Source organism: Zootermopsis nevadensis, unplaced genomic scaffold (assembly GCF_977971745.1).
Source record: "Zootermopsis nevadensis isolate Lab colony 2312 unplaced genomic scaffold, Znev_1.0 Znev_ptg000008l, whole genome shotgun sequence".
Taxonomy (NCBI): domain Eukaryota; kingdom Metazoa; phylum Arthropoda; class Insecta; order Blattodea; family Termopsidae; genus Zootermopsis; species Zootermopsis nevadensis.
In genome coordinates, this window is record NW_028259140.1 from 11,616,048 (window position 1) to 11,642,447 (window position 26,400).

General features: G+C 37.2%; 1 protein-coding gene and 1 long non-coding RNA gene across 12 annotated transcripts in view; one reads left to right on the top strand and one right to left on the bottom strand.

Annotated features, from left to right (window-relative positions):
- The window catches only part of LOC147874464 (uncharacterized), a 28,122-nt gene extending 22,315 nt beyond the window's left edge, over positions 1-5,807 (bottom strand). The window contains exon 1 of the long non-coding RNA XR_015534166.1: positions 5,578-5,807. This is a non-coding gene — a long non-coding RNA (uncharacterized LOC147874464). The remainder of the gene's footprint in view (positions 1-5,577) is intronic.
- LOC110830189 (anoctamin-1-like) overlaps positions 1-26,400 on the top strand; it is a 114,480-nt gene that overhangs the window by 79,060 nt on the left and 9,020 nt on the right. For 8 of the 11 annotated variants that reach the window (XM_087345102.1, XM_087345105.1, XM_087345111.1 and 5 more), the window contains 13 exons: positions 9,765-10,044; positions 12,094-12,244; positions 12,812-12,933; positions 13,551-13,622; positions 14,362-14,522; positions 15,397-15,565; positions 16,448-16,680; positions 17,721-17,881; positions 22,221-22,453; positions 22,754-22,918; positions 23,215-23,418; positions 24,328-24,425; positions 25,875-26,023. In XM_087345102.1, the coding sequence (XP_087201228.1) occupies positions 9,811-10,044; positions 12,094-12,244; positions 12,812-12,933; positions 13,551-13,622; positions 14,362-14,522; positions 15,397-15,565; positions 16,448-16,680; positions 17,721-17,881; positions 22,221-22,453; positions 22,754-22,918; positions 23,215-23,418; positions 24,328-24,425; positions 25,875-26,023 (2,152 nt within the window). In that variant the 5' untranslated portion in view covers positions 9,765-9,810. Of the gene's footprint in view, positions 1-9,373; positions 9,673-9,764; positions 10,045-11,099; positions 11,331-12,093; positions 12,245-12,811; positions 12,934-13,550; positions 13,623-14,361; positions 14,523-15,396; positions 15,566-16,447; positions 16,681-17,720; positions 17,882-22,220; positions 22,454-22,753; positions 22,919-23,214; positions 23,419-24,327; positions 24,426-25,874; positions 26,024-26,400 lie in introns of those variants that run through there. The other 3 variants (XM_087345106.1, XM_087345112.1, XM_087345110.1) reach the window with 3 other exon arrangements.

Genomic DNA, 26,400 nt, shown 5'->3' on the forward strand with positions numbered 1-26,400 from the left:
CTGCAGCTGCTATCCCAATTTTGACTTTTTCTTTTAAATACGTGTGGTAAGTTACATCTTATACTATGTTGCAGGTATACAAAACACTAGTCCCAAGGATTCCTTTACCCGTTCATATTGCCTACATAGGAATTTCGATGCTTTTTAATTATTTGATATTTTCTGCCAGGTACAATTCGGATTCCTACGACTGTCCGATTGACAAGCGAAGCAAATTGATCCTCTGTGTCATTACGGTCTATTGTCTCTATTACCGGCTACATAATATGTCTTTATTTGAAAATTATTCACATTGTGGGCCTTGATCGCTCGGACACTTGGACCGTGGCTTCGATTCCCTCTCAAGGCATGGATGTTTATCCGCGTATTTCTCGTGTGTAGATACAGGCATCGCGGCGGGCTGACAACTCGTCCACTGGGTTCTACCAAACGTCTAAATAGCTTAAGAAACCTCTCATACTGTGTGAGTGCGTGCACGCTATGAGGTGGTCTAGGTTTTTCTAGGGCTGTAGAAACACGGAATAAGTGAAATACTAAGTGACCACGTCTTAAATATTTATCCAAGAACGGAGACTGAGTAAAGATAATTTACATTTCATGCACGCCAAATATTGTTTATTTTCTCTATTTATTGTCTAAGGACATTTAAAGGGCGCGGGAAACGTTAGGATTCCGAGCTGTTGTCGAGATTTGAACACGAGGCCTGTCAGAAGAAGTAATTTCGTTTTTAAAATTTAGTACATCATTCTTTCCAAGAAAGTTTATAGATTCGTTTAGAAACCTGACAAACGCTGAAGGTGTTGTAAATTAACAATAAATGTTCTTGCCTCAACTACGCTACTACGATCAAGTATTTGAAGCGATTTATATTAGGTGTTGATCTTTAGATCCGTGTGCATACAGTCTTGTAATATTTGTGCCTCGTCATCATTAGCATACCAGAGTGACCTCTGTCGGGCATTGCTCTCCGGATGTTACGCAGCAAAGGATGAGTAACTCGCCTCTGTCAGTTTGATCAGTGTCACAGTTCATGTACAGTAGTCATTTGCGATGTGAAATAAATTCAGACATGAGCCGAGATTAAGCGGACGAGTTCCTTAACAGAGCGCCTTTCGTCGAAAGTGGACCAGAATGTTGTTTCTTCTTCATAGCGGTCTGTTACTGATGCAGCGTCGTTAAATAGCCTACGTCACTCAGCAAGGCGTAGGCCAACTGTGTTACTCCCCTTCACAAGACTTTATATTTTTTGTATTCTTTTTCTAGAGACAGCTATGATCTAAATTTTGATTTATCGTTGTTTCCCTCCCTCCGCTTCTGTAACTTTTATGTGCTTTTTCACTAAATCACTGTTTTATGAAATGTCCGCATTAATATGTACACATGTTTGTGCCATTACGCAAATTTTAAAATTTTCCTCACGCAGGAAAAACCCAATTTGATAATGAAGTCGCCACAGAACATTTAACGTAAACTGTAAATATTAATATATAATTCTATGATAATATCTTGAATAAGTCGTCAAGTAATGTGATCGAATAGTGTTCTATAAACTGAAACTGACGATTCACTTGCCATTTTTGGCGTCTGATGTACGGTTTACGACACTGCAAACTCATTCGTCTCTCAATCGCCTTACGAACTCCACTCTCGGCCATTTGACACACTGTCAGTCGGTCTAATTCGCCGTCACAGGCTGCTTAAACACGTACAGATCGTGTCACCACTATTGAACGAAAGAGTAGCACTGAAAACTTATTTAAAATGTCTTTCTATTCTTTAGTTCTTTTCCTTGAATTTTTCTTATGTTTCCTTTCTTCTCATGCATGCTGCATGGCTTACCTATCTTATACTTCTTTGATTACATCGCTCGAAGTTTTCCAATTATGAAGCTCCCCTCGTGGTTCAAAATCCGGTCTTTTTACAAGCAGACTCAAAACACTGACACAAACCTACAAGAAATTCTGAACTGTGCGTTAGCAGAACATCCGTGTCTTCGATTACTCTGTTCTGCACTCTGGTTTTGAAAATATGAACAAAGGCCGTAAACCGTGGGCTCTCACTTCCACCAACACGTCGTTCCTTGTTCCTTGGTTCAGCGCTGGAACATACCGCAATTTTGGGTGTCTCTCTTTTTCATATAAGACTTGTTTGGAGCTAGGTTTTACTCTAACCAAGCAATCATTCTGCCTTCAATCTTTGACAGATATGAGTAAAGTATTTTTACTCGCATGTCGATAAATCTCGTCGAGGTATGGATTGCCTAAGTATCGCAAAACAAGTGAGTCGATGGATTTCGAGTATTTTAGGTCCCTTGTCACTGGGCTTCCGTAGGATTCGCATGTTATCACAACCGATTCTGTTTTGAATGTGGCGATGACACAGCTATGAATAATGTTGGCTGCCAAGCGTCACACGATATTAGTCACATAATCAGGACTGGACTAAGACCATTGTAGGTCATAGTTGTTTCTGTCTTATAGTCCTTTTAATAGACGCAATTTTATAGCTGTATCTTGAATAATTCTTGTTTTCGGATAGCGTTTTATTCAGGTAGAGATACTTGTTTCAAGTTTTATCTTACAGCTAAAAATATTCAAATCTTTTGTGGTCCCTAGGCACAGCATCTACTGTACCTATTGGATAATACAGCCCTTCAAGTAATTAACGTAGGAATAAACCTTTCACTATCGTTGTTTATTGAATAAAATTCGTCTCCGTTGTTTATTTCTGAAACGCAGTTTGTAGGCCTATAATTTCCTGGATTTTCTCGACACGGGACTAAGAACTCGAATTTGTCTTTCTGCCAGTGAGCGTTCAAATTCTGCGTCAGAGTCTCGATTTCCCTACTAAATGTGTCAGCTTAGGACGCAGTGCACTGGAACCCAAAAGTTTCCATTGCTGCCTGATTTCGAAAAAGAGATCCAGTATACAAGAGCCGTTGTTCTCTAGATTGAATATGAATTGAAAAACACAGACTACATGGATTTGTGAAATACTGGCGTAAGAATCATCTTTCAGAATTTGTAGGCTAATAATATGCCACTTATTAATCAGTTTATGAGTAGTCACAAACCTGGAACTAAATATTCAGTTTAGATACACTCAACAAAAGGTAGGTCTGCCATTATTGTAATAAAAGACCTGAAATCTTTTTTTTAAAAAAGTATTGCTGTCTTCGATTCCCCAACTATCTCACACCCATAGACGTGTGAATCTAATTTTCTTCGCTGTCTATTTTGTTTGGAGTGTCTGTGATACATAAACATTATCTGACTCTCAGAAATTCGTGTTTTGATATTGAGAATGCTAACCTTGTAAACGCAGAGAAAGTTAAGTAGGCCTATAGCCTATCTATTAGTATAAGAATGTGGAACTTATCATAGTAGGTAATAAATTCTACGAAAATGCAATAAAGTTGTATGTTTGGGTACTTTCAGAATATTATTTTACCTTCGCGTCTGATATCTAAAATAAAAATAAGTGTAATTTTACCTGTCGCTTTCTATGAGCCTAAAACTTGATTGCCACATTTAGAGAACTGTATTGGATGAGAGTGCCTGAGGACAGGCCCATAGGTCTGTCGCGTTTAGGCATTTTATTGGGAAATATAATCATTCGAAAAGAAAGCCCCAAGAACAATGGCATTATTGGGGAGCGGAGAAACATACAGAATAAGGAACTTTATTACAAGATAACGATCGATTGTTCGTTGTGAAGTAAGTGATTTGTCGGGATTTTGTAGCTTGTGACAAATTTCTAGAAAAAATACAGTACCGAAGAATTTGCTACGCAGATTACGAACCCAAAGTTCTGACCTAAACCGGATAATTGCACAAGCAAGGAACGTTGAAATTCAGCGGTTTAAAAGTAGTTTCGTAAATTATTTGCTTCTCGACGGACAGATTGTTTCGTTGCTCTATAAAAAGTATTTTGTTTTGTATTATCAGACCTGTATATTCCTATATAATGTTATGTGCCAATAGACCAGTCGAGGGCACTAAAACATAATTAAATACAAATTATATTAACATCACTAAAACTTGATACAATGACAAGTAGTGTGTTATCGACAATGAGGCAGTATAGGTAACATCAGGAGGCCTATATTGCTAGGCGCATAGCCTACGCTGAAACTTTACAAGTGGGCTTTTGGGGGAGCTTTGCATCTTCCAACACTCTGTCGCCTGAGCTTTGATGAGTGAATATGGACGTGTCTTTTCAATGGAGGTCACAGTCCTTATATAGAAAGCTGGTAGCCTAATACCGTCCACATTGTAATAGCTGGATGTTTACTGGGGGTTTGAGAGGCAGAAGATGGCTGTCTTCTGGGGTGTTTCGCCGTGTGGCCTTATAGTTAAAGAATTTAATGAGGAAAATTTTGCTTCTACTACCAGGAGCCTCTGTCAGCAGTAAAATTTTATTAATATTTTGGAGAGAGGAAAAATACTAATGAGACCCACTTTTCCTAAATTCGTCAGTCTGTATGGTGAGATTTTTAAGAACATAAATGAATGACGTACAATGTAATTATCCATGTCTGTTCTAAATTTCCACCAGTACAGATTTGTGTTACATTAAATTTGCCAGATGAAGCCTCAGAAATTTCACCACGGCCATGTTTCTACATTTTGAAACGTGATAAGTGTTTTATACAGAATCTTGGTTTTTTCTTGTTCGTCAATTTTTACACACTCTGTTTATTGTACATTTATTATAAAAAACATTTTTTCGGTCCATTGTGGTAATCATCAAGTTCAATTTCCTACTTTTATGACATTGTATTGGGAATAATATTTTTTCTCTCCGATGTCAAGAAATAATTTAAAAAATCATACGTTAAAACGCTTTAAATTAGTTAAAACGACTACATTTTAAAAGTTTAAAAATCATTTTCTTTGCATAGCTTTGTGCGTCACGGCGTGTTTTTGGTCTGAGTTGTGTGTGTTGTGAGTGCGTTATGTATGTTAATTATCGCTCTAAACACAAAATCTAAATTTGATAAGTGCCAATTCTTCATTAACTCCAGACGTCAAACCGAAAAATCAAGATTTTGCTCCACCGCCATTACCCTAAGAGAAGTTTGGTATTTGCGAAAAACCATTACCACAAACAATTTCAGGGCCCTGCATTAATGTCGCCCTCCAGCCCTGCCATTTATAGGGGACAGACAGACAGACGGATACATGAGCAATATGATAACTAATCAGTCTTACTTTTTAAAACAAGGAATGCGGGCTAAAAGTTACGTTTTGTTACACAGATCTTTCAGCCTTTCATCAACAAACTTTGATTGCCTAACTATAATGAGTTTTATGTTTTTATACCATACTAGACTTTTTAAAGCAGGGTGACTCTGGAGGCTGAACCAACAAACAACGACAAAAATCGATCCCATTTTTTATTTTAGAAATATTTTCAAAATTATGCTATAATGTACAAAAAGTTTGCAAACGGTTGGTATAATAATCAGTCTGCTTCAAGGTAACGCACTCAGCTTGTAATATGAAGCCCAATCAAAAATCTAAACAAGTGGATAAGGTGATAGTGAGATTAAAATAAACTAAAATAGAATGTTACCTGTTACACACCCTTTAACGATAAGGTATCGTCCATCTTGCATCAGGATTTACACAGGTAAACACTGGCATGGTTTTTCACAGTCCCTCCCAACGATGCAACCGATTCCCCCCTACCCCGTTCACGACGGCCCTAACCGGAAACTGTAACAAACAATTGAGAATTCACAGCATAGTCTGCTACTCTGTTTGAAGTGAATGACTGTTGTCTACAGTCACGTTTGTCTTTCAAACGACTGAAGATATTTGGTGTTACGTGTCGCATTGTATGAATGTGTATTAACGTCTCCCCCCCCCCCCCCCCCCGGTCAGCTTAACTATCGACGCATTTGTCCCCGTAATGCGTCCATCCACTTTCTCCTCTCCTCTCAACATCACGCCACTTCGAGTCTGACCGAGTGGTTCCAACGGCCAGCAAATGTGCAAAGGAATCGGTTTAGCTGCATTAACTCTGGAATTAGTGAAATGTGATTTATCACCATTAAGGATAGAAGAATCCATAATTCTTACCCTTCGCATTTTTACATTTAGGTCCGAAATTCTGCTGCTCTAGATATGCAGCAGTTGAAGATCTGCGGTAATTTTAATGGTACTTCTACTTGGCTCTTCGAAACATTTTTCTCTTGTAACTTTAATATCCTTCTTCTGTATGAATATTCGCTGTTGGTCCAAGAACCCGAAAGAAATCGGGCAGAGTAACTTATACTGGCCAGTCTAGCATGCAATATTTTACATTAAAAATATATCATGGCAAGGGAAAATCAAAACGGTGTTGCATTGCTTCGAGTAGATCTTTCTGCAGTCTTGTTTTTTAAATGACATTTACGAACCATAACAATTTTTCCTCTGCATAAGTTTTCCAAAATATAGAACTATGAAACAAAATTCTAATTTTATGGATTAGAATCCTGCTTAAGACGCTGATGGACATTGATCTAGTCAAGAAATTCCCTGCCACTTTCAGAACACAGAATTTCATTACATTGTTCACAAAAGCCTGACATCTGTCCCTGTCATAAGCCACATGATTGAAGATTACAATATTTCACTGTATTTTACCCATCATCATTTTATTTTAGTCTCCTGCCTAGGCCAGATGTATATCCCACCTATTTTTAATCTTCCCAACACGTTCTACTTGCTCCGTCCATCTCATATTCTTTAATATTTGATGAAGGGAACAAATTTTAAGTTTCCTCATGTAATTTTCTCCAGTCTCCTATCACATCATCCCTCTTAGGTCCATATATTCTCTTCCACCCCCCCCTTTCAATCTGTTTTCCTCCTAAGATGTTAGGGACCAAGTTTCACACCCTTACAAAACAACACGTAAAATTGTAGTCTCATAATCTGTACGTTCTTAGATAGCAGATGTGAAGACAAAGCAAGGGTTTGTCTGTCGTCTCACTAATTCCACTATTATATTCACTTATTACGAAAGTCACAGTTTTAGAAACACTGCTATAGATGCCAGGTGAGCTACTCTAAGACATTTCCTATCGAGTGTAATCCAGTCTTCCTCTCATTACACGTAAAATGAAGATCTTCCCGATGACCTACGTGGTTCATCTTCAGATCCACGAGATGAATGTGGAAAAATGCATTTATGGTAGAACCATTGCCATTTATTTTTTTAGAACTGAAGCTTTAAATTTTTATGCAAATATATGCTAAACTGTCGAAGCTTTTCAAAAAAAGTTCTCAGATTCTTAACTAAATACACATTTATCTGGAATACCCTCCTGTCCCATTAAATAGACTTCCCTGTGCGTCGCTCTGCTGGATCTTGGAGGAAATTTGTACGTATATAAAATACGGTTACACATTTGTATTCTTTCGAAATGGGTTCTTTTATTGAGAGATTAAAAGCTTAGTGAGATTTGAGGTTCTCACGGCGGCGATTGTTAAGATAACTCTATCCTCGGTTGCTGCTTCATTTGGTCTGTTACCCTGACAATGGAAACTGCAAGCACCTCTGAAACGTGCATAAACTTCTACCAGACCACGAGGCGCAACAACCAAGTTGACTGCTATCTTAATCAAAAGCCTTATTTTCTGACATTTAATTTCTTGCGATCCTAGGGACCTCTTCCGGGCTCCGAGGGAGTTTCAAAACCACTTTTTCAAACTCTGGTTTTCTTTTGGGGCGACCTAGCACAGCGTTGGCCTCGTATCGCATAGTCCCGCTATCGTATTTCGAATTAGTCTATCCTCGGAATAGCAAGTTAAATCTAGGGATATCGTTCGATATGGGACACCTTTCGAGATCGGAGGCGGTTATATAAATATCGAATATTTTATCGGCTAAGTACTTAATTAAATTGTCTTAATAACTTCTCCTAAAGTTTTTTCAATGGACTGAGTTATGATTTTTCAGTGTTTTCGAATGAGTTGATCGAGAATACTTTTGTGATACTAAAATTACATATATATATATATATATATATATATATATATATACATATATTATATCGTAATGACTTACCGATATCAATTAACAACCCCAGTTAAAACGGCAACACGGCTTCCTTTAAAATCCTTTGCTTCGCATCCAGGACGAACCAGTTTGAAGTTGTCGGCTGGGAATTTCTTTGTAACCAAGTACCGACTACTGCCATGCCAACTAGTCACAATAGTTGGCACAACGTCGCTAAATAACGCAAGAAATTCTCACAGACACACGCGCACTCCAATCGGAGTCAGTGACCTGGGCTACACTGGATCTGCCAGCATCCCCACAATTGCACCAAGCCAAAGTTCCTGGAGAACCGGTTTTCATTACTCCAGCTGGATCTGCAGAGTTCCAGGTCAAGGGGTGACATTGATAGAGATCGCAAAAAATTGCAAATAGTTACCCACCTCGCTAGATCTGTCGTAAATTCAGCTTTCTGCTTGACGGATTTTAGATGTTATTTACACATTACGGCCGATTCCCACGAAGGACGTGATGCCGTATTTCAGAGAGTCTGTGCATATTAAAATCCATCCGTGTCTGTTGAGAATGAACAGGCACGCGATATGTGCGTGAGCAGCAATAAATTTGTGGTTAAGTTAGGGAAGGTTAGGTAAAGTTGAGTTAGGTGAAGTTGGGTTTGGTCAAATTAGAAAAGGGTCATTGTTGGAAGACATTGTTGTGCTGCAATTATTTGAGCGCGTGCAAGAATCGCCAAAGACTCACAATGACCTTGAATGATACAAGAATGACCTGGGACGCTGAATGTCACACCATAGCTCAGGACTGTTTATTTATTTATAGCTTATTTTAAAACGTTTTTTCAGCAGCTTAGACCAGTGTTGCGCAACCATTCTACACTCGCGGCACACTAAATTAAAATATAATATTTCCTACCGTTTGATCCAAAATTTATTAACTATGTATAAACATTTAAACTTAAGGATACTTATTTATATTTGTACATTTAGATTGCAGAAAAATATATAGAGTGGTAATGAAAGTAAAGGGGAGGTATACATGTTTTGCTGTAAAGTGGTTGTGTCGTTTACCAATTCCATTTAGTAAATGTTGACTGTCCTCAGTCTGCCCGATCATAATAAAGAAAATGAAAACTGAGACAGAGGAGAAAACAGTTTTTTTAACTTATTATGGTTATAATTATAACATGAGGTGAAAATTTTGTGCCACACCTAGGTGGTCTCCGCGGCACACCGGTGTGCCGCGGAACACTGGTTGGCAAGGATGTAGAAGGAAGCGGTCATGGCATAATTTAAGGCCCTATCCCGGAAGTTGCCCAGAGGGACTGAGGAAAATCACACACACAGAAAGAACAGGCCAGGATGGCCGGTCTCCGGGCCGAGACTGTTGTACTGGAGTTTGTCAGATACGAAATTTTGCAAATATGTATTAAAGAAAGTCTTTACAAGTAATTCTCAAATGTATGGGTGAATTTATTGTCATTCAGATTCTGTTTTGCGCCGAAAAATGTGTTATATGTTTTATGTCGCACGGAGGTATGCTGCAATTTAGGGAATTTATAGTCGAGAAGAGGGAAATGCCACAATGATCTTGCGTGCAACACTGCTGTCATGGCGGACACGCTACGTGTTGAAAATAATATCAAACAAGTTAACATTTTTGGTACGTCAAACTTCTTGTTAATAACTTGTATTTTAAGTAGAATAACTTTGAACATCAAATACGATTTTTCATAAATTTTTACTTTATTGCAGGTTGAGAACGTCTGAGGTTATTCGGAAGGTACAGTACGAACGTAAAATGGAAAGTTGTGATGATAAGTTTGAAGATACACGTGCATCTGTCTCCATTGAAATTAGGCCAGAACATGTTGGAGTGCCTGTTCATAGCGTATATTACAGTATACAAGACTTGAATGGTGAAACAAGGAAAGAAGAACCTAGTTCACATAACAGTTTCTGTAAAAACGAGACTGAAGAAGTACAGAAAGAAAGGACACCTCTGCTCCATTTACGGAGCGAAACGCGAACCAAGGTAAAAGAAATATCGTGGTATAATTTACTTGATTTTAAGACCTGCATTTTCTATATGTTCGTCATCAATTGTAATTATTACTATAAGGTGGAAACGGGTAGAAATCTGTGGTCTGGATTCAGTGGCTATGAATTAAATTTTATTTTATGACAGGCTAGAATGCATTGATATCATATTCTTCTCTTATATGAAATATCAGATTATTCTCATAAAATGGGTGGACTTTGGGGATCTGTTCAGTGTGTAATGATCCATGTCTGTCTTGAGTGTTTTTATTATTTATTTTGCTTTGTTATAGGACAGAATCATAGTTGCTTAGTGTAATAATTAATTGCTTTTATTTTGTCATACATAAGTAGATATAAATGTGAAGGTCTGCATTTTATACTATATGTGTAGGGGAAAGTTGGATAAGTTGATGATGCTAAGGAAATTTATCAAAGTGTAGTAGTAAACTACTATTTTTCCTACAGTAAGTTTAGTTATTGAACTAACAGTTGATTGTTACACTCTGATTTGGCTCCAGTCTAGCAGTAGGACAGTGGACCCTCCTCTGTCTTCCTGACCAAAATATTAGATATAGGCACATAACAATCTCTTTGAAAACACAGTTTTATTTTTCATTTTCTTCACTGTTTCTTCATATTCTCATAAATCATCTCATTGTTGCATCATCAGCAGTAACTCAGGTGTTAGCATTCTTAATTGTGGCGTATTAACGACTGTTCAATTCCCAAGTAAGTTATTATTTGCTTTTAATTACGATGGCTATGGAGGCCATTGAGTTTAATTTTATTTGAAGTCTTTGCATTTATTTATTTGCTTTCTTCCTTTATTCACATTTTAAAATAACTGGAGTACAGTTGATTTCTCAATGTGTTATGACCAAATTAAATAATTATTATTAGGTAACATCTTTGCAGAATGTTTTGTTGACAATATGACTTATAGCTTTCATATACATACACAAATATTTGTTTAATTTTTTTTGTAGAGTCCCCCACAAAGTTTTGGGTGCGATCTATTGATAACAATATGACATTGCGACATTTTAGGAGAATATGGAGAAACAGTGGTGAAAATGAAAAATAAAACTGTGTTTTCCAAAGAAACGGTGGAGTGTCTACACCCGATATTTTGGCCAGGATGTCATAAGAGGGTCCACTGCCATACTGCAAAACTGAAGCTAGATTGGTGGGTAACAACTGACCAGGTCCTTCTTGTAAATGACAATGTAAAAACTCTTATTGGATTAATGGAACATGTCAACTTAACCCACACCCTAGGTAAGTTGATAACGCCTAACTGGGTAGGTTGTTGATTCAACATTAATCACTGTATAGAAACCCATGTTTTCATAGTTAGAGTAGGTTCTGTGCCTTCGCTCTTGGCAAATGTAGCAGTGAAGCATCTTCATAGGGAGGGCCTTCTTACATCTCATTGCAAACAGGGCATATCAGCTTCTGTTATCTCATAATTAGTTAAATCTCTCTTCCTCTTTCATCATTCCATTGTCTCTTGTTTTATAGAAAAGCCCATTAAATTTTATATCTTGCTTGAGGTAAGGTGGCTGTTTCATCATTTTACCTGTATCATATCACCCCATCATGTAAACCTAATTTGATGCACAAGGTTACACACATAGATATAGTGTGATTCTTAATTACATACAGTGAATGTAAGGATTATGTTCTATTCCTGTAGTCAAGGCAGAAGGTTCCTGTAAACATGACTTAGCAAGATATGGCAACATTATGCAGAATGAGGCATCAGTTTACAATTGATGTTTTGGTATGAACAATTGGCAGTCTCTTTGTAGGACCTTGCAAGCTACTACCTGAAGAGGCAGAGGCCTCCTGTTTGCATTTTGTATTGGAAGAATTACCTCAACTATTGGAAGATGTACCATTTGGTTATTTTATCGTAATTGTAATAAATTATGTTAGTGTGGATATTGGCAGTATAGCCTTTAATGCTTCAGTTTTTCCATGTGGTTTGTTTATATAGCATGTGCTTACAAACTTTTTAATTGAATTCTTCGGTTTGCAGTCACAACCTTCATGTCACCCGTCTCTTTACTTCCACGATGGGCTTCGCACTGTAGACTTTGTGCTGGTCTGGGATGACCACTTAAAGCATGCAAATTCAGAAGCATCCAAACAAAAGAGGAAAGTTTTTGAGAAGAACCTGCAACGTGAAGGTTAGCAATGTACATTAATTGAATATTACCAAGGTTTTAAGTGTGTGACGGCCCAAAACGTATTTTTGTCAATGAATATTCAGTCCTCTCAGAATGAAATGGGTCCTGAAACTGCAGTCATAACAAATGAATTAAGCTTTTCCAACATTTGTTGTGTGACAGGTTATTTAACCGAAGAAATACTCTCGGGTTACGAGCCGCGTCAGGTGGCTGAATGGTGAATAAACCATATTTTCTGCCAACGTTTCGAGAATAATCTCTACGTTATTTAACTTTGAGAAGCATACATTTCGGCTTGTGACACTAAAGTCTGCTATACTTTTATATAGCCAAGTTTTTTTTTGTTTTTTTTTTAAAGTAAAGAACTGCTGCTTCTGGTCATGATTAACATAGCATAACTTTATAGAATGCGGAGGCAGAGATGAGTAAATAGAAGGCCTGCTGTTTGTCCAAAGTACAGTGAAGCTACATACAGTCAGGTCTTTGAGCTCCAAAAGTTGTGATGCCATATATGGTAGGTTTTGTTTTTTATATTGGACAAGTAATTTTTGAACTTCTTTTTGGAAGGACTTGAACTGGAGTATGAGAAGCGTGAACCAAATGGATTGAATTTCATAAAAGTTCATGCTACATTGGAGGTTCTACGTCGCTACAGTGAAATCCTTAAACTTCGGATGCCGATGAGAGAGGTAACTGTTTTGTTTCTCAGACATTTCGTAATGTGCATAAGCACTTGAGAGTTATTTTGTTTATTATGTTATGGCAGATAATGGTTGCTGTAATATTTGTGCTTGTATTTTACTTGAGTAGCAAAGACTATTGATATTATAAGGAGCATACAATAGAATAATATGTTCATATTGCTCCTCATATAGTTTTGGTTCTGATGCTAATTCTTGTGTAGCAGCACTGGAAATTTCTGAAATGATACAGAATTTAGCATTTGTTCTTTTTGTTATATGTACAGTACAGTGTTCTCAAAATACTGTATTATCCACAAGGAACAGTTTAGGTGACACGTAAAAAAAGAATGCTTCTTGACGAACTGTTTCAGGCTGCTCTAGATAAGGTCATGTAAACTTTCATTTTGGGCCTGATATTGGGTTGCAGGTTTTTTCTGATGAATTTCAGGTCATTCTGAATGTGATAATTTTGCTTTTTAGAAAACAGGAGGGGCAAACTACATGTAAAATAGGTAACAAGATGTTTATCCTCTTATTTTTATGGTAGATGCATCACCCCTTGCATGTTTATTTGCATCTTGTTTTGGTATTGCTAATTGTTGTGTATATCTTTTGGCCTCCAGGAACTATGCCAAGTTCAGAAGGACAACAAAATGAATCCTCTGTTACATGCTACAATGTATTTATCCCAGAAGGTATCTATGTGTCTTTATGTAGTCTACAGACGAGAGCTTGGAAGGGTAGCAGCTGTATATAATTTAATGCTTTCAGAGGAACTGAAAATGAGCTGAGGTAGCTTAGTCAGTATAGTGTCTGACCTATGAACTGGATGACCAGTGTTCAATCTGTGGCAGGGGCAAAGGGTTTCTCTTGTAGCCTCTGCATCCAGACTGGATCTAGAGTTCACTCAGCCTTCTACCCAGACACAGATTTGTTGATTTGTTTGTATTTGGAGAGTTTTACCCCATTTACATTTTGTCTGGCTTGGTTATAGAAAGTTCCTGAAATAAATTACGAGCTAATAGTACACATGCATTTTGTCTGCATGAGTTTTTCTGTGTTTGTAGTGTGAATTAATTAAATAACAGTTTTCATTCCCTTGCAGTATCACTTAGTCTCATTAGTTCTTTAACACTTTATGGGGTCTTCGCACTCTTAATGTTAATGTCATGTTCATTTGCCTGGATATATTTCATTTCAAAAATTCTAATGTTTTTTGGCAAATTAATTTGTGTCCAATAAAGGCATACTGTACATGAAGTTTTTTTCTTAAGAATAATACAGAAATTTTGTATGCTGTGTAAAATATGGACCTTGTTAAGATCTGTAACTTTAAGATTTTTTTTTTGAAATGGAATGTTTTTAATCCCTCACAAGAACAGTTTAACTTGTTTTTGTCACTGGAGGTGATACCTTCATCATTGTTTGTTGTAGATCCCAGCACTGCAGGAGGTTCACAAGAAAACCAACTCCCTGCTAGATGACATGAACAGCTGCGTAGATCGCCTAATGGGACAATTCTATGTTGACACCAAAGTTTTCCCACCTAAGAGTCACCGCTTCACTGCTGTGTACAGTCGAGATAAGGAATATCTGTATGTGCACATGCACCTGTATCTTTGTTTCTGTTCGAAGCTTCCATTATGCTTGCATTTAATTTTATATCTTCTTCTTTATTACGCCGTCTCCTTTACAGGAGGTTGGTGACATATTATGAACAGGATCCTTCCATCCTTTTCTCGGACTGGGACCCGTTCATATATGTTTTTTAGGCAGGTGGTACAGAAGTGGTTTGCCATTGCCTTCTTCAGTGTGTACGGAGTAATTATTGGGATGCCACGGAGAAACCGGGGAATCCGCGGAGGAAAACTCCGTGTTGCCGAGATGACGGCCTTGCCCAACACATGTTATAAATTCGGGTACCGCCGGGAATCGAAATAGGTGTCAGGGTTTAAACATTTTATGCATGGGAAAGTGGTTTTTGGAATGCATCTCTTTTTTCATATGTGCATTCCACTAGTGCCTATATGGACCAGAGTATCTTCACATTGGTGTTAAGCAGTGCACATTTTATGGACCTTTCAGTAATCAGTTTTGTCACCTCCAGCTTTCTGTATGATTGCTGTAACCACCAGATTTTTGAAGGGCACAGTCCATATTCTGTGTTACAGTACACACCAACCTAGAAGCGCACATGAGCTAGCTATTTCTGACAATTCAAATGTTTATAGTTGATTTCACTCACTGTTTGGCCTCTCCCGTATAAGTTTATAGGAAACTGAACTAGTGTGGTATGTTACCAGCAAAGTATTTTGTCTCTATATTTTGGGATGAACACTTAGTCTTCTGCTTCTAACACATGTGCTCAAACCATTAAGCCACTTAGTGCATTCTCTGAGATGTATTAACTGTTCTCTGCTCTCAGAAGTTGTACATTGAATCCTCTTGATAATCTTGTTTTGTTCACAGTTTCGACATACATTCGAAGGATTTCTTTACACCGGCCACCCATTCCCGCATTGTACAGTTTATTTTGGATCGGCAGAGGTTCTCTGAAGACCAGGATGATGACTTTGCATTTGGCATTGAGCACCTCATTGATGAGTCCGTATATACTGCAGCCTATCCTTTGCATGATGTAAGTATTTGTACTTTCAACCACATTCTCATACCAGTGATAAATTTAGTTGGGACCCACAGCACTTTGAGAAAACAAGAAATACGAAGATTGCTGTCTTCTGGGTTGTTGCGCTGTGTAGTATGGTAGATGTCCACCAACATTTCAGAGGTCATGCTGCCTCCATCATCAGGGTGATGATTGAGCCAATCAAGTGGAAAGGGATGGGTTTATATGGACCGGATAGTAAACAGAGTATCCTGATCCTAACTAATGGGAGCTGGTGTCAAATCAGGTGTGGATGTGGGGACCAATAGGAGTGCATGGGCATGTTGTTGGGGGGTGGGGGAGAGAGACAGAGAAGAAGGAGAGAGAGAAGTGTCCCTGTAAACCTAGCCCTTTCCACTATATTGGCTCATTCGTCGCCCTGATGACGGAGGCAGCATGACTTCTGAAACATTGGTGGACATCTACCATACTACACGGCGCAACAACCCAGAAGACAATCTTCAGACTCACTGCTATGAAAACCTCAAATCTTACAACAAGAAACACATTTAAAATTCTAGGCTGGTATCGTAAGATATCACTTCAGAGGATAAGTTGTAGGTGGAGGGTGATATTAAAATGGAGATTAAAACAGTAGGTTATGAAGATGGAGAGAACTGCTTTATTTTATTATCAGGTGGTCAGATTTTTTGATGGTGGTATCTGTAATTGAGAATGTTGACCATCTCAACTACTGTTATAGAAAACCTTTGTGCCATGAACTTGCTAATTTAAGAATCTCCTTAAGAGTTTACACCATTGGTGGCCATTTTTATTTTGTTTAGCGATTGGACTTGACTAGATGAGAGGCTGTGTTTTATGTAACTCTCTGATTTACCTGCTTTATATGACCAGGGAGAACTGAGGGTGCCAGGCAGTATGCGAAACACGCTGTACACTGAATGGGCAGCAGTGAACAGGTGCCTCCGCTATCAACCACTTGATTATGTGAAGGAATATTTTGGTGTGAAGATAGGCCTGTATTTTGCCTGGCTTGGTTTCTACACGCACATGCTTATACCTGCATCAGTTGTTGGAGTAATTTGTTTTGTCTATAGTTGCCTCACACTGTTCAAGGATCAGCCCAGGTAAATATGAGATAATGATAATGAATTCTGCTTACTGTCGTGAAGTGGCATATATTGTGGTGGTGGTTGTGAAAAACCTTCATATTTTATAACAGCTGGGATATTTTTCATTAGTTATATATCTGTTGACTGCTCAGAAAGGATATGTACCATGGAGGCAGTTACTTCTTTTCTGGATTTTATTTCAAAGACAAATTAAAAATTGGTGGGTATATGATGAAGAAAATCATTTACAATAATTACTGATGGTTATTTATAGATCTAATTTTAAGAAGTCAGAATTGGCAGATGTGATTAAATAATATTATAGTAGTAATAACTGACAGTGCTGTTGTCATTATATAACACAGTTCATTACATTACATTTCATTGTGGTAATTACATTAACAAGAATGTTAAAAATTTTGGTACATCTAAATTTGTCCTAATAAAATATGAATTATATTGACATAATTTCCATTAATATTCCTCTTTTATGTGTTCTTCTCACTCTAGCATAAGCAAAGAATGCCTTATGGGCATGAGCATGTCTGGCTGTCAGTTGCATTTGATGAAACTCATTCAGCAACGATCGACTTGATTTGGTGTGAAGAATACCTTTGGAATATCTTTATACTCCAAAGAGCATAACTTTTAAATTTTGTTTAAGATGTGCTTTAAATGAGAGTATGTACTAGGGTATGATGGCAGGCGTTTGTAATGATGGTGATGAATCTTGAGGTTTTGTAAGAAGGCAATTTCTTGAACAGCTTAATATCTCTACTCATAGATCCTGTAGCAGGGAGCTAGTTGCGCAGACTACGTGGGTACAAATAAAGCATAAAGCTAAGGAATTGCTGCTGTCATATGTTGTGGCTGTCTGCATTTGTGGTTGTAAAATTTAGTTGTCAGAGCTTAGCCATATGGAAAGGTAATAGGAAGCAGAAACACATCGTGTCTTTGGGTCAGCAGTGAAAGAGTTCCTTGTAATAACCTCTTCACCTATGTTAATCCTAGGTTCTAGGTTCTTAATGATAGCATGTGGATGTTCTATTGTGTAGTGAAGATATCTGCAACAAACAGCTGAACATTACAATGTGTCCAACTTGTGATCGCTTCTGTGACTACTGGAACTTGGAGGAGACGTGTCTTCACGCAAAAGTTACATACCTGTTCGACAATCCCACCACAGTGTTCTTTGCCATATTTATGTCTTTCTGGGGTAAGCTCTGCTTGCATGCCCTCTTGTTTAAGTGGTGAGCTTTATGTGAGATAATTTATGTAGTTATGCCTGCACTTGTGTGTTAACTCCGCAGTTGACCAGGTGAACCCAAACTGTCTCAGCAGCAGTGTTTCCTACTGTATTTGTGTCTTCTGGGATAAGCACTGCTTTGCACATCGTTTTGTTTGCGGGATGAGTTTATGTGAAATGGCCGACATTCCTTCAGTTGTGCTTTTGTTATTGTGCTGTGCTTAGTTTACAGCTTTGTTCCACTATGGATGAGCTAAACTCATACTGTCTTCACAGCGCCATATTTATTCCTAGTGGTCATACAGGGAATTTCCATTGTCGTGTTTCTTCCACACATGTCCAGTCTCTTGTAATGTGTTTAATTTAATCCTTAAAGCCTGAACTTAATCCTGTGTTGGTTACACACTGCACAGGTATTTAAATGTCCTGTAGGAATATTCCACATAAACTTTTTAATTTTTAATTATTTTAGAAACTACTCAACAAAATGTTATGACATTTTCATTCAATGTTGTGATGGTTCTGAAATGTAATGCTGTATAATTATTTTTATAAACTGATTTGGGTTACAAATTATCTTTTTTGTGGTAGTAGGCATTTGATGTATTCTTTTCAGTTGAGAACATGGGATTGTCATTTTAGTTTATTCTTAGGTGTGTATGAAATTTTCAGCATACCAGTTTGTTTTGGTAACTATTGCATCTGTGATTGAAGCAGCAAAATATAATATGAAAGTTTATGATAACTTATTATAAAACATGCACACTCCTGGAAAAATTTGGTACCACTGCAACTGTTACCAGTAGCTACATGTAGCATGTACACCCAGTAAAAATGCAAGAATGTGTTTAATAGCTAATAATCCTGGTAAATGCTATATTTTTCGGTTATCCTTACCTTTGTTCTTGAAATTACATTCTGACTGATGGTCATTAGCTGTATGAATATTATCAGTAATTATGATAATAAAAAGGATAGCTTGTGGAGTGTTCGTATATATTTTCTAATAGTTGTAAGTGGATTTGGGCCTGCATGATTAATAATTAAACTTAGAACATTTAGAACTGTGTTAGTGATGAATTGCATATTCTGCCACAGGCTTATGCATATATGGACACTCATCATTATTAGCATTTTCACTCTTGCTTTGAGTCCCTATATTTAGTACAACATTGAGAAACCATAGTGAAATAGAGAAAGCTTACACTGAGTGTTTTTCCCATTAGCTAAGTTTTTGCACCAGTGTATTTTAACATAATTTTGAATATTAATATGTCACTGAGTTCTTTTACATGCTGCCTGAATTGTTTTATTTGACTAACATAAACTTTAAGAACTGTGTGAATGTTACAGGGAGTTTCAAATTCCAGGCATTTAACAGGGGAATAGGAACACCAGAAGAGTCTGACTCCAGGTCTGGGATATGTTGAAGCTTTGCATAGAGATCTAGCATACAGCAGAAAGCCAATCTCTTGGGATATTTTTAAGGTCATGGTGTTATTGTAGTTGTTGGCCTAATTATATGCTGCGTTCAATGGCATATTTCTTTGGCTAATCCCAGAAGCTGTACTAAGAAAGTGGGGCTTCTAGCTTGCAGTGCTTTTAGGAAATGTTAACACATAATGCCAATGGCCTCAGAATATTTTCTGTTTTTTGTTAGCTGCAAGTAAAGACTGCTGCTTTTGGCTGAAGATTTTAACTGCTAATGCATAATAGCCTGTTTATAAGAGCAGATATTTTTCTATTTTTATTACATTTATTTTTATTTGTAGGCATGAATGTAATGGTTCTGTTAAACACAATTTAATATCAATATTTTTTCCCTGTTGTAGTATTCCTGTTTTTTTTAAAAAACTGCTTACTCCCTTTATTTTTTAAATGAAATATACTTGTATGATCTGAAGCTTTCACGGTATAATGAATTCTTCGAGGCTACCAGCTGTGCAAGGTGGTTTAATGGAGAAAACACAAACGTTTTGAGAACCATCTTCGTCCTAGTCCTCAGGACCCTGAGGATTTATGCTTCAGTCTTCTGAGTGATCTGTTTTGTTCAGTCTGAAAACATATTTTCTCTGTATCTTTTCTTTGAAATCTGACAAAATTTCCATTGCAGTATTTGAAAGTTGATCAAATACATGACCTGTTTATTCATAAAAATTTTCCTTTTGTTTAATTGTAGTCCTGATTGGGGTATGCACACAAACACACACACACACACACATATATATATATATATATATATATATATATTCAGAACAATAATATCACACTTATAGTCTGCTAGTGCACCGTGTAGTCTGGTAGGAGTTTACCAACATTTCAGAGGTCCTTGCTACATCCATTATTAGGGGGTTCATTGCCCTGATGATTGAGGGTGCAAGGATCTCTGAAACGTTGGTAAACGTTTACCAGACTACATGGTGCAACAACCCAGAAGACAGCCATCTTCATTTCCAATGTTCATAGGAATTGTTCTGTCACAAAATCTAACTTGTAGTTGCTATTTCTCTTGTCACACTTTTCAGTGATGCTGACCTATAGATACTTTTAATAAGCATGATGGCAGTGTGTAAACATTATACTTGATGTTGCCTTGTATATGTTTAGTAAAAAGTTGTCTTTTGCATATTAAAGAAGTCTCTGAAAATACATTAATATTTTGTCACTGTTTACAAATTGAAACTGAATTAACTAGGGCAGGGTGGTCCAACTTTCTTCCTCGCTTAGGCCAGAATGGTTTTCCTGTTGGACCCAAGGGCCGAGAAACCCCTACTGTCACTATTTTTGCATTGTCATTATCTTTAATAATACTTATTCGGAAATGACAAATTACCATTGCATATGCTGACATATACATTTTATTTAAATTTGCACAAACTACTACGGAGTTGCATATTATTTTAAGTTTGCTCTTTCAACAGCTTGTATCTCTCACAATTTTTACTTGGAAAACTTACACAAATTATTTGAACTCCGCTACTTTAACAGCTTGTATCTGATACAATAACAATTTGTATCAGTAGAACATACATCTTATGCTTTTAAATTAAGTGGCTTTATTGAGAGCACTGAGCATAATGTTCTTTTACCAGTGATGAATATCAACTTAAAAAAAATTGGTTTGAACTAACTAGTAACAAATTAACAAATATTTTCACGGGGCGGATTACAAATGGTCATGGGCCGGATCCAGCCCTCTGGCCTCCAGTTGGACCACTCTGAACTAGGGCATATAGTTTTGTGTTATCAGTGTATTAGCGTCTTGAGACCTAATACATTGAGCCTAGCAATTCTGTTATCATTAGAAGCATGTGTGAAACTTTTCTTTTGTAATACTACCATTAAGTACCTGTGTGAATTTTGTGGGGCCTGTAGTTGTTTGTTCTTTCGAACACAGGATAGAGGAGCAAGTACATTGTCATGATGAACCAGTCAGTCCCCATTTTCTCATTTAGCAAGACATTTCCACAGACTGTAACACGTGTAATACTGCTTACTAACATTTTGACTAGGTGTGTGTGTGTGCGCGCGCATGCGTTTTTTTTCGTGATATACAATGTCATTGCAGGTGAGAAAAGGATCAGAATTTTCTTGACATAGTTTTACTCAGCATTATTTGTCTTCCATGGAGGTATGTCCATATATGAATCATGAAAACCATCTGTATGTTTGTACTTTCCATAAAGTATTTTTTTTTCTCCAAAGGCTGTTTGTAACATGCCATGTATTTCAGAAAGTTTTATCAAGCTTGAAACATAACATGATGCAAACGATTTGTTCTCTTGAACTACTCATTTTAAAAGTCAAACGTACACATCTCGACAAAACGTGACTGTGCAACATAGATTGGTGTAAGCAAGGCAAGTCTGCTTGCAAAAGCATGCTCTATAAAAACCTAGCAGGGAAAGTCAGTCATACTGCTGTCAGTGACATCATTGCAGGAATATTCTTGTAACTTTTGAAGTAAAGGTACTGTCACTGCTGAAATGACATTAAGTTATGTGAGATTTGAGGTGGTTATTCTGGGTTATGACACCATATGGACTTGTAGGTCAATACTAATCTTGGAAAAACATAATGTTGCTATCTTCAGCCCTGAAAATGTTGGTGTCTATTTACAATTTCATGTGAGTCAACCCAGCACAACAGCATCAGTCAGTCAAGTTAGTTGAAGTTTAATTGTAAGCTTTGTTTAACATTTTTACTTTTGCAAATAACCAATGAAGCTGAATCAGTTATAGACACGCAAACAACTTATCAATCAGTCTTTGAAATCCCAGTGACTAATTGTGAATTATAATTCCTTCAGGGGTTATGTTCTTGGAATTGTGGAAGCGCTACTCTGCAGAAATAACACATCGTTGGGACCTGACAGGCTTTGATATCCAAGAGGAACATCCTCGTCCTCATTACCTTGCCCGTCTTAAGAATGTGAAGAAGCGACAAGTGAATATCGTTACCAACATGTTGGAGCCACATGTACCATTCTGGAGAATGAAACTTCCGGCCACCGTTCTCAGCTTCTCAGTAGTTCTTCTTTTGGTACGTTAGTCATTTGAATGTTTAGTTCTAAGATCGGTGTTTATATTTGATCTTCAGTTACCATCATTCCAATTTGTAGGATATTAAATTAAAGCAGCTAGAATTTTCTGTAAGCACACAGGATCTATATCATGATTTACTGTAGTGTTTGTACAGAAATATATTATTCTGGTGTTTTGTTAGTTTAAAAACATTTTTAATAAATATATTGCTTAGATTGCATATGGATAAAATAAAAATGCTGTGAAATGGAAACATCTTTTATATCTCAGTATTTGGCACACAGTGTTATTTTTTTAGGTTGCTCTGGCTGTTGCTGCAGTCCTGGGTGTTGTTTTGTACAGGATGTCAGTTTTGACAGCACTAGCCATGCAAGGGGAGTCTTACATTAACAGTTATGCCTTATTGTTCACCACCTCCACTGCAGCTTCTATCAATCTGTGTTGCATCGTGATTTTCAATTGGGTGAGTGCATCACTTCTGTGTTATCTGTTATGGAAATTCTACTATAAACTTTAAATTTTTGGCCTTCTCTTTTATTTTGAAGCAGTTTTGACATTTTTATCAAGCTGTGTGTGTGTGTGTGTGAGAGAGAGAGAGAGAGAGGGGGGGGGGTGCATGCGCACACACAATGTATTCACATGTGTGATGCTTGTTAATATGTCATGTGATTCTCGCACATTTTTGCATTAACATTATTTCTTGTCTATATTTTAAGGTTTTCACATGCCAGTGACTGGATTTTTGTTTCTGTCTCACAGATTTACACTTCACTGGCAGTGTACCTTACAGAGGTGGAACTACTGCGAACTCAGACTGAGTTTGATGACAGCCTCACACTGAAAATTTACCTCCTTCAGTTTGTGAACTATTATGCATCAATTTTCTATATAGCATTCTTTAAGGGAAAGTTTGTAGGCAACCCTGGAAAACACAACAAACTCTTTGGTTTTAGGCGGGAAGAGGTGAGTTAAGTGCATATAAAAGCTGTTAATGAATCATCCTATCTTAGTACATCCTGTTCTGGGTCTTGATAGAAATAACACAGGCTGTTGTGTTAAACTGGGGAAACAATTTTTATGAAAGGCTAACAGAGTGCTCACAGTGATACTATTAGGAAAATTTGATGAATGCTTACATTTATAATCAGTCTGATAATATGATACATTTCAGTGATTATCGTAGATAAAAAAAATAATTTTGTTATTATCTATAAATCCAACATCTTCACCAATACTTGAACCCAGGACAGTTTTGGGTTTTTGGTCTTTGTATGTGTCATCTCCTCGCTGAAACAAACTGTTTTGTTCTTTGCACATTTCTTCTATCTTGCTTAGTTTCTCAGCTAAAGAAACTGCCCTCATTGGGACTCAAACTTAGGGAAATTTTTCCAGAGTTATGACTTTTCTGTTTCCTCCTTTGTTTCAGAGAATAAGCATGTCAAGTTTAGTACAAATCCATTGATCCCTTCTCAAGCCATAAGTGAACATACAAATGCATAAGCATACATCCCCACAAATTTTGAGAGCAATCTCTCGAAACATTGGCAGAAGATATGGTTTATTCACCATTGAGCCACCTGATGCCGCTTGTAACCCGAGAGTCTTTCATCAATACCTATAAAAGCTCGTAATCAATTATTGCCATATTAAAGTCTGTAGAGACAGTGTCTGTCATTATTCTATGTACTGTGCATTATGTAATTAAGGAATTCTATGTACAAGAAATAACAATTTCCACTATATGGATGACATAATTCATGGGCTTGATGTACTGAGTGTGTCAGATGATGACTGGAAATTAATCAAATTGTATTTGTGTGTAATTTGTGAACCAAGACACCGAGGAGTATATGAAACACACTTGTGTTGCAGTGTGGCCCTGGAGGCTGTCTCATGGAACTTTGCATTCAGCTGGCTATCATCATGGTTGGCAAGCAGATCATGAACACTGTTCTGGAAATGCTTTTCCCGTGAGTATTTAATTTTAGTTATTCGGTGTTGTTTCAGTTACTGATGTTTTTACTAAACAGGAATACCTCATTTTATTACGCTTCACAGATATTGTGTTTTTTACAAATTGAAGGTTTGTGGCAACCGTGCATCGAGCAAGTCTATCAGCGCCATTTTTCCAACAGCTTGTGCTCACTTCGTGTCTCTGTGTCACATTTTGGTAATTCTCGCAATGTTCTTGCATTGTTTTTTTAGACATGATGCTATTGCACACTTAATAGACTACAGTATAGTGTAAACATAACATTTATATGCAATGGGAAACCAAAAAATTTGTGTGACTCGCTTTATTGCTGTGGTCTGGAAACGAACCCGCAATATCTCCAAGGTATTCCTGCACAGTATTTTAAGGGATGAGGAGGAGAGTTTTGATCTATACTTCCCTCATTAACCCACGTCATCATCAAGTGTGAATGATGCTGTGAAACAGACTAGATGGACCATTTATGTTAAGAGTAGAAAACAGATGGAAGCTGATTCAGGTACTTACATATTTTACGTGCATCTTTATCTTATTTCTTGTATTAGGCATGAATTCCTGTTCCTATACCAATTTTTGTTTTGTCAGTTGGTATTTAGTTCATAAGTATTTTACCTATTTTAGTAGTTTCCATTCTCTGAATTTAGTTGTTTGTCTAGTGTCATAATTTTCTGTCTTGGTTTTCCAATATTGTCACACCCCTTAAAAATTCAGTTTTACTTGATTGGACTACATTAAAGTTTTCATACAGTAAATTTAGTTCAGACCTGATCTTGTAAAATAGGTAATGGAAAGAAGGAACAAATAATGTATGGGCAATCCATGCACTGATAATGCTGTTTGATGTGGAGCTGGGGTGTACTGTACTGCGTAATGGCCTGTGAGCATTCATTGAGTAGATCACATTATTATCATGCAATAATGAAGGCTTCTAGGTGATGAAAGAATGTTCACAAGGGTTTTTGCTTTGTGTTGTTTGGTGATTAATGAACATGGGCAGAGTAAGTCTGTCATATCACAAACCAATACTTTTAGCAAGAGTGTCAGTGCCTTACGAGGAATAAAAGTGCAAATTATTGTGTGGTGCCACAGCAGTGCCTGCTCATAATCAAGAGAAATATGTGAGTCAGCAACCTGTGGAGACTGAAATAACATGGTTTGAAGAATCTAAAATAAACTATAATAACTTAAACTGACTGAACGTACGCTAACATAATATTCATATGTAACATCAGCAGATTGATAGGTCGTTATGAAGTAGGCTGGTTAACCTCTCACACACCATTGTGGTACCTCTTGTTGGTTTTACGAAGTAATGTCTCATTTTGTCATATTGTGACCATTGTGTAGTGGGGGACCTGTGATCTAATTTGCGATTTAACCACTCTGTGTTGTGCAGAGTAACAATCTGTTTGTTAATATTGTGTAGGATATTCTTCAAATGGCTCAACACCCTCAAGGTGAAGACTGGTCTAGCTGAGGGCCAGAAGACGAGTCGCAGCTGCAATCAGTGGGTCAAGGACTTCAAGTTAGTGGTGTGGGGGTCACAGGGCTTGTTTGAAGAATACCTGGAAATGGGTATGTTCATCTTGGCTTTCTACAGAAAATGAATAACAGAGTATGTGCCTTTATGATGAGGAATGCTTACATAATCATGCACTTTTGGTCTGGCCAAAAGTTTTTCCATTTCTGAAACTTTTCTTACACATTTTTCTGTGAAAAATACTGGCAGAACTCTGTATTGAAACAGACAAACGTCTCCTGAAGAAAAATTAGTTTCTGAACACAATTACATAACAGTAAATGGTGTTAAATTATAAAACGTGTTTCCGCTTGAATGAAGGGTATTTTAAAATTATTGAGACTGGTAATCATGCTCTGTTATCAAGGTTATGAGCAAGTCAGGATGTTATGTTGTAGTAAAAGCCATACTGAGCTAGTAGCATTTGATAATC